The sequence below is a fragment of the Tupaia chinensis genome, unplaced genomic scaffold (genome assembly GCF_000334495.1).
Source record: "Tupaia chinensis unplaced genomic scaffold, TupChi_1.0 Scaffold143584_1, whole genome shotgun sequence".
NCBI classification, from domain to species: domain Eukaryota; kingdom Metazoa; phylum Chordata; class Mammalia; order Scandentia; family Tupaiidae; genus Tupaia; species Tupaia belangeri.
In genome coordinates, this window is record NW_006203430.1 from 7,524,639 (window position 1) to 7,533,942 (window position 9,304).

At 36.6% G+C, this 9,304-nt stretch overlaps 1 protein-coding gene across 1 annotated transcript in view; it reads left to right on the forward strand.

Annotated features, from left to right (window-relative positions):
- Positions 1 to 8,121, forward strand: part of SEH1L (SEH1 like nucleoporin) — a gene marked incomplete at its 5' end in the record, with an annotated part of 40,898 nt that extends 32,777 nt beyond the window's left edge. Inside the window, 3 exons of the mRNA XM_006164156.3 lie at positions 1,927 to 2,084; positions 3,976 to 4,126; positions 7,430 to 8,121. Of these exons, the coding sequence (XP_006164218.1) occupies positions 1,927 to 2,084; positions 3,976 to 4,126; positions 7,430 to 7,625 (505 nt within the window). The remainder of the gene's footprint in view (positions 1 to 1,926; positions 2,085 to 3,975; positions 4,127 to 7,429) is intronic.
- Positions 8,122 to 9,304: the final 1,183 nt, after the last annotated feature.

A 9,304-nucleotide genomic window follows, 5' to 3' on the forward strand; every position in this document is an offset into this window, starting at 1 on the left:
TTCTTCTCCATTCTCCTGGCATATTGGGTGCCATGGATACACATGCCCAGTGTAAGTTTTAAGCCACCAGGTCTGAGACTTAAACCATCGTTGACCATGTGGGAGTACAGTGATATAACTGCTATGCTTTCTGCTGAGCCCCTTTTTAAAGAAAAAGTGTGTTCATTTCTTCTATGAGACACGGAGAAAGACAGAGAGAGAGACAGGCACCTCCCAACAGGGCCTTCTTGTTATGATCCACTCCCGCCCCCAGCCTGCAAGGATCACAGGCATGCTTGTGTGTTCAGTGTATACAGGACAATCTTGGAACTTGAACCTAGAACCTTGCCATGTGTCCTTGGTATTGTAGAACAGTATGCTACTGCTGTGCTGCTACTGCTGGCCTACTTTTTAAAAATTAATTAATCACCTGTTTTATTTCTTAACCATGTTGGGGGGGATTAAAATATTTCGTTGTTGGTTTCTTCCTTGAAACAACCCCTGAATATCATTTATTTGTGGGTATCAATCTAGGTCCTAGGAAGTCTAATGAAAATTTAACCAGCTCAGCTTAGGGGCCAAGGGGTGGGAGGGGATATGAATGTGGATGTTATTACAAAATAATGTAGTAATAAATATGTGAAGCCATGTTTTTTTTTTAAATTATTTCTTCCTTGTGGCCGGCAGATGGCGTGATGGTTAAACGCTGAACTCCCACGTGGTAGACCATGGTTTGAGTTCCAGACCTGGTGGCTTGCTTTCTCACTTGGCTCTGTACTCTCTCTGGTCAAATTAAAAAAATAATAAATAAATAAAATAAATAAAGTTAAATAAAATAACTTACTAATTTTATTTATAAGTCTGTTTATTCCGAGAGAGACAGACAGACAGACAGACAGACAGGACCTCCAATAGGGTTTTGATGCTGTGATCCACCCCAGCCTTTAGCCAGCCCTGGATCATGGGCAATCATGTGTCTGATATACTCAGGAAGGTCTCTGGACTTAGACTGGAAACCTTCCCATGTTGGTCAACTTCACAGAATGTCATGTTGTGTACTTGTGCTACTATCTGGCCCCACCATTTGTATTTATTTATTTATTTTTGAGAGGTTTTTGCTATAGGGCTCTCTCCAGAAAGAGAGAGACAGAAAGTGAGAAATCACCCCCCAGAGGGGATGGCCATGCTGCAATCCCTTCTTTAGTTCCTTCTCTGGGTCTTAGGCACGCATGCACATGTGCCTGGTGTGAGTTTAAGCCACTGGGTCCGGGACTCGAACCGTGGTCAAATACATGGTAGTCCAGCGACATAGTCATCAGGCCAGCTGTTGTTCCCACCACTTATTTTTTTAAAAGCAGTACATATATTAAAAAAAAAAGTGGTGTGGTAGTTAAGGCTTTGGATCCCATGTGGTAAACTGTGTGGCTCAAGTCCCAGACCTGGCTGCTTGAAAAAACATGCGGGCAGGACCAGCAGTTAGCATAATGGCTATGTCACTGGACTCCCATGCAGTCGACCGCGGTTCGAGTCCCGGACCTGGTGGCCTAAATTGGGCCCAAGATCCCAAGAGGAGAGAATGGAGGAGAAGGGATTGCAGCATGGCCATCCCCTCTGGGGAGTGATTTCTCGCTTTCTTTCTCTTTGTCTCTCTCTGTCTTTCTGGCGAGCACACGCGCCCTATAGCAAAAACCTCTCCAAAACAACAACAACAAAAAACATGCTGGGCATGTGTGCACACATGCCCAAAATCCCAAGAGGAGAATAGAGGAGCAGAGATTGCAGCATGGCCATCTCTGCAGGAGGTGGTTTCTCACTTTCCCTCTCTCTCAGTCTCTCTCTGGTGCACATGTGCCATATAGCAAAACTGTAAAAAAACTAAAAAACCAAAAACAAACAACTTTTTTCAGGTTTTTTTGTTTTGTTTTTGTTTTTGTTTTTAAATTGCAGGAAAGAACTTACTTCCTCTGGTGGGCCAACAAAATTTGAAATCCATATAGTGGCTCAGTTTGATAATCATAATTCTCAGGTCTGGCGAGTGAGTTGGAATATAACAGGAACAGTGCTAGCATCCTCTGGAGATGATGGCTGTGTAAGATTGTGGAAAGGTAATATTTCAGTGGATAATTTTTTACTTTATGTTTCTGTTTTAGAACTTTCATCTAAAAAATGCAAACTCTTAAATATTGGGTTATTGAAAAAATGATGTATTTTTTCTGTGTTTTTCTATGTAAAATGTGTCATGACTTTTCTGACAACCCAGTATTTTGAAAAAAGTTATTATAGTTATTTTAATAATTGGCATATTAAGTTAGGTTATTTTGAACATCAGTTTACCTAGTTCTTAGCAGCTAATGACTGATATGTTTTAAAATTTTTATATGGAAGAAAGCAACTTTTAAATCTAATGTAATTAGATTATGCAGTATTTCTAATAAAAAGGGACTGTTTGCCTCATACATAACTTGTCTGACTGTTCTGAGAACTCAAGATTGTATTGCATTTATGTCTTATTTTATTAAATACTTGCTTTATATTTAAATACTTGCTTTATATATAACTTAATCCCTAATAGGAAAAATAAAAATCAGTATTTTTATTGCATTTTTTTCTCTGCCACTTTCAAAATTTCAAGAACCCCGAGTCCCTGATTCAAAAAATGCCTAAGAGAAAACTCATTCTGAGCAGTTGGCACTGACTGCGGTTTCTGTAGCTTGGTTCTGCCCTCCTCCATGGGTGTTATTTACTGGACAGAGATGTCTTGTGCTTTGTGAACTACCATCATGGGTGGCATCCCATACTTCACATCCAAAATTATAGCTAAGTTCATTTACCCTGAGTATTTACCTTTTCCTAAAGTGCCATTTGAGGGCTTCCCATGTCCAGTTGTAGGCCATGCTAGAACAGCCCAGACCTTTTTTCCCCTTGGTGTCATTTGATTTCAAGGGCTTTGCTGTCCTTTCCTGCAAGGGCATTGGGACCGCTTAGCTACCATTTCAGCAGGCTTCCTAACATGGCTTTTGGGGGCTCATTATCTTGAGTAATGAATTTTACATTCAAAGAATTAAGCCATGTTTAATAAGCCACCCCATAGGCTTGTTACTTCTCAAGTCATGGGAAAGCAATGACACATTTTTGCATAGAAAAAGAAAAATCTGTCATGACTTTCACGAGGACCTAATATATACATCTCTGGAGACAATAGGAACCCATGTAATTTACATAATGAAAAGTACAACACCATTACCTTAAATACATGAGAGGTCTTCAAAAAGTTCATTGGAAGTCTGCATTATGAAAAAAGTATGCATGGACTTCATTTTTTGCACAAAAATACACCCTGTACTTTAATACCATTTTTAAATGAATTTTTAGAAGTCTCCTCATAAGTTGGTGAAATTCAATATGATCAAGACAAATTTTACTTCGCTATTAGCTTTATAATGTTATATAATATGGTAGCTTAAAGAATTGTCTGCTAACGTTTATCTTGAAGGTAAGTAGGTGATGAAAGTTCTTTTTAAAATTAGTAATTCTTTAAAAACTTTTAAATATTGTTAAAACTGAGATAATACACATTTCATTTAAAAAATGTCTTATGTTTATCCTGAAAGAGCCAGCCCACAGCATAATGGTTAAGATTGTTCAATCTCACGTGGCCAACAGCACAGTTGAAGTCTGAGATACAGTAGCTTGAAGAACATGCTGGGTGCATGTGCATATATGTCCATTATCTTGAAAGGAGGGAAAAATGGAGAAGGGATTGCAGCATGACGATTCCCTTTGGAGGAGTCCTGTCTTGCTTTGTCTTTCTCTCTGTCTCTCTCTGGCAAGCATACCCACCTTTTGGCATGAAGGGTAAAAAAAGTTTATGCTGTAAGACGTAGCCCATAACTTCTCTTTTGTTTCTTTAACTATAGTTTTAGGACGTGTATAAAGATTTGTGCCCTTGTGCATGGGTGTTAGTGATGTTAATGCATTTGACCATTTTCCTTTCAGCCAATTACATGGACAACTGGAAGTGTACTGGTATTTTGAAAGGTAATGGGAGCCCAGTCAATGGGAGCTCTCAGCAGGGGAACTCAAATCCCTCCGTAGGTTCAAATATTCCAAATCTTCAAAATTCATTAAACGGATCTTCTGCTGGCAGGTAGGCTGTTTTGTGGTAAAACTGGAGATTGTCTCCTTTTTAAGTCATTCTGGTAGCTTTAGTAAAGGCGTGTTACTTTGTGAATTTTAAGATGGAGTGAAGATATTCCCATGTAATTAAGACACTCAAATTAGGTCAGCTTGTGGCATTATGGTTAACTTGACCGGGTTCCAAATGGATGACTAATGCAGTTCAAGTCCTGGATCTGGTGTGTTGAAAACATGCTAGGCATATGTGTGTGTGTGCCCTAAACCATGATATGAGAGATAAATGGAGAAGAAAGGATTACAGTGTGACCATCTCCTGTGGAGGGTGTGTTCTCATTTTCCTTCTCTCTCTGGTGATGTGCACACATTCTAACAAACTTTAAAAAAAATTAAAATTTTAAATACTCATTTTGTTAGCTCTGCTTTTGGCTTAAGTGGTCATAATATTTGGAGGTAGGTTAAACCAAGTTACATTCTTTTTTTTTTTTTTTTTAAAGAATTATTTTATTTAACTTTATTTTAATTTGACCAGAGAGGGACAGAGTGAGATTGAGAGAGAGAGAGAGAGAGAGAGAGAAAGTAAGCCGCCAGGTCCAGGACTCAAACCATGGTCGGCCATGTGGAAATCCAGTGGCCCTAACCACCACACCACCTGCTGGCCCCAAACCAAGTTACATTCTTAAATTCAGTGATTTGTCAGTAGAAATGTTTATAGCTTTAAGATTTTACTTGTGTAATAGCGAAAGGAAGAGGAAATATGGCTCAATAGTGAAGATTTTAGTCCTAAATGAGCATTGTTGTGTTTTAGTGCTCATAATGTAGACTTCATATCAGGTCAGACTGAAGTTTTAAATAAGCTTTATTAATTAAGACTTTGTAGAACGGAGTTAAATGATTTAACTTTTATATTCAAACTTTAATGAAAATTATAAGAGGAAATGATGAGGTCAGATCTTGATTTATATACTACTTAGTATATTTTAGACTTTTGTTTATCATAGAATACTTGATGTGATCCAAAGAGCTGTCCTTTTGTTTCACATTCAAATGTCAAATATGTGAATTTGTAAAATAAAATTTGGAATAGAATTTAGGAGAGTTTAAAGCACATCTTGGTCCAGCCGTGGTAGTACTTGTTGGTAGATGGCTTGCTACTTGGCAGGCTGAGGTCACTTGGGAGGCCCGGTTTTGATTCCTGGCCCACCCTTTTAAAAGCCAGGTACAGTGGTGCATATCTACATGCCCAGCTAGATAGGAGGTGGAGGCAGGAGGATTGGGACCCTGTCTTAAAAATGAAAAACAAAACAAAACAATCCAAAAATCAAAAAACAGACTTAAACTGTCGTGTCGTTATCCTATTTTTCATAAAAGAAGAAAACTGCATTTAATATTTCTTCAGTTGTTTTTACATTGTTACATGTTTATAAAGAAATACTGGTTTTGAAGGTTTCAAGAATTTGCATCAAGAATAATTCCAGATTACAGTAGAAAATAACAGATTATAAAGATGATTTCATGAAACAAAAATACTGGAGTTAATTTAAAAAATGATGTGGGTTTTGGTTGCTACCCATACTGCATATTTTCTTTTCTTATTAGCGTTGATGTTTTGATCTGTATTCTTATTGTGCCAATAACCATGTGTGTTAGATCTGTGATGCATTTTCCCTTCTCCATTTGTATTATGTCCTTTAACAGAAAGCACAGCTGAGTACAAGCTAACTGGAGTAACTTTGCTGTTTTGCTGCTTGTTGCATGCACACAGGAATGGAAAGCAAGCTCCTTTCCCCCTTCCCCAGCATCGTTTGACCTCTCCCAAGATACACCAGCAGCCTGCTTACTACTAAACGCAGTTCAAAAGGCCTTTAAAAATAGAGCGTATACCACTTTTTTGTACCAGTTAGTTTACTGACACTATTTGAAACTTTCGAAATATAAATGGAGAGGCTTTTTGTTGATACGTCATCACCAAAACAATTTTTTGAAATGTTTCTGAAAAATTTGTGATTACAAATGAAAAGGATTGTTATTATCCTTATAAGTAATTGGGAGGAGAGAAAATATTCATTTGGAGCTACCAATTTTATTCAATTTGGAAAGTGTAGGCATATTTTTGTTTTTTAAAACAGCTAAAATAATGAATTTTTGTAATTTTAATTTGAAAATTGAATAAATATTTTTCATAAAGATTGTTTTGAGTGTTAATTTGTTTATCTTTTTAAAGTTGCTTTATAAATGATAACATTCAGTACAACTGTCATTTCTTTGTAATATTAAAAAATTTTAGTGAATTACAAGAGTAGTAGTAAAATGAAAGTAATTTGTCTGTACAGTTTCTAGTGAAGTTAAGCATTCAGTATTGCTTCATTTATAATTTGGTAGTAAAATGGAAGCATGTTTATAAGCTCTCAATTCATAATCCCTAAGGTTAAAAATGTTTCTGATAGGCCTTTGTACATTTTATGGTGTAACTCCATAGCTTTAGTTTCCTTCAATCAAAATTTGGAAACATAAGAGAAGCAAGTTAAATTTTTGCTAAAATTTAGCATGTAAATTGACCGTAGCATTTCCTGTCTCAGTATTTTCATAATTTAGTTGATTGTTTCAGTTAGTTTGTATCTAAAGCTGTGACCTTGATGACAAAGCTATAAATCTTTTAAGTTTGCTAAAATGCATATGTATTACGGTACGGGTAAATTATAAAGTGGCAGAAGAATAATAGGGCATGATAACTTTTGAGCCCTTTTACTTAAAATTCTTTAGCTGTTCTAAGGTTTTTGCAAAAAATAAATATGTACAATGATTGTATTTCTTCAAGAGCATGTTGAGGTAGTCAGGTATACTACATGAAAATGTATTTGAATTGGTTCTCAGTATCATGTATGCACTACAAATGTGTGCCTGCTGCCACTAGAAATTGCTCAAATCAGAAAGATGATTAGATTTGTAAATTTACAGAATAGTGTAAATGTGTTTTTGAGAGATTAGGAAATGTTAAAAATTTATAAAATTAGTATCTTTGTAACATACTGATAATTTTTTTTGGAGATTTTAACCGATTGTGTTTCTTTCAAGTTTCTATACTTGCTTAAGCGATTTTGATTTGAGGGTCTTCTTGATTTGTGCCTAGTACATTCTGTTAGTTTTGGCATGAATATACTAAAGCCTTTTTTTTCCTAGCATGTGTTTTCTCCCCTTTGGTTCTCCTTGTATTTACTACTCTTCTCTTTTTCTTCTTCTTCTTCTTTTTTTTTTTTTCCCTGTTGTTTTTGTTTTGTTTTGTTTTGGTGTTTTGTTCCTGTCTTCATTGTTTCAGGTATTTCTTTCCCCCTCTGGATTCCCCACGGGCTGGATCGAGATGGTCCAGTTCTGCCCAGCTCCTTCCTCCTCCTCCTCCTCCTCTGGTAGAGCACTCTTGTGATGCTGACACTGCCAACCTCCAGTATCCTCACCCTCGTAGACGATATCTCTCTGGGCCTCTTAATCCCTTACCTGAGAATGAAGGGGTTTAAAACACTGATTGAATATTTTAAGGCCTTGTTCAAATGCTTGTAAATGCTTTCATTCTTGGCTGCTTTTTGTTTTTATTTTCTTGCAGAAGATATATTCCTAATTTAGGTTTTGTCTTGCATGTATTACAACCAGAACACAGTATTTGGAACCTAAGCCTGTTTGTGCGTCTGCATCAAAGGAATAGTTGCTTCAGTGGTTGCTAACCTTTGATGAAATGAGATGCATACAAATGACATAAGCTGTAAAAATTACATGCAGTAGCTGTCTTCCAAGTGCCTGTTTTGTAAATTTTATTTTGAATTGCTATCCTACTTTTAAGTTTCTTATGCTTTGTCATACTGGTTAATGTGAAAATAAAATTTAAAAAAAGCATACATTATGAAGTTCACTTTGCCATTGAGACATTAAGAACTTTTTTAAAATTTTACAAGCAAACGTTGCATCTGGCTAGTATGTAAAATAAATCATTCCTGTGTATAAAGCAGCAAAACATAATATGGACTTTTTTCTTTTTTTAATGGAAATTGCCTTTCACTACTTGGAATTATTGCTTAAAGTTCTTTGTAATTATTATTCAAGTAGGTTATTTAATAAAACACATTTTTAAAACATTAATCTGTTGCCTTATAAAAATAGAATGATTTTATTTAATATAGTTGGTAAAGCTCTTATTCTTTTGCCATGTCACAAGAACAAAAACAAAAATTAGAGCATGAACAAGCATTACATTTACTTAAAAGGTAGAAAGTCAGTATGTAGGTTAACATCTAGAACTGACAGATGTTGACTTTCAGTCTAATTAGTAAATATTAGAATAGACTGGTTCCTAAAATATTTTAAAATTATAGTTGATAATTAATGGAAAAATTACTGTTGGACCGTAGAATTTTTTGGTTAAGTTTTTGTCAAGTATTTATCAAGTATTTAACCTTCCAGGTCTACAGAGAGATGTATTTGTTTGTTTGTTTTAAGAGAGATTTTTAAAAAAAATTTTTATTATTAAGAGGTTTTTTGCTATAGGGTGTGAGACAGAGAGACAGAACGTGAGAAATCACCCCCAGGGGGGATGGCCACACCGCAATCCCTTCTCCATTCTCCTCTTGGGATCTTGGGCATGCATGCACATGCACCGGCATGAGTTTAAGCCACTGGGTCCAGGACTCAAACCATGGTTGATTACATGGGAGTCCAGTGACATAGCCATTATGCTAACTGCTGGTCCTTTAAGAGATATTTGCTATGTGCTCGCCAGAGAGACAGAAAGTGATAAATCACCCCCCAAGGGGGACGGCCACATCACAGTTTTCTCCATTCTCCTCTTGGGATCTTGGACATGCACATATGTACGCACATGCATCTGGCGTGAGTTTTGAGCTGCCAGGTCCAAGACTCCTACAGCAGTCTACTACATGGGATTCCAACAACGTAACCATCATGCCGTCTTCTGGTCCTGAGAGAGAGATTTTGAACAGCATTTTATATATATGTCTATAAGTTAATCATGTAAGTACCACAATTGTTGTAATTACACACACACATACACATGTATGTATTTTTTTCCTTTGAGAGATTTGCTATAGGATGTGTGTGCTTGCTGGAGATACGGAGAGACAGAGACAGAAGGTGAGAAATCACCCTGTGGAGGGGTGGCCACACCCAACGCCCTCTCTCTCCTGCA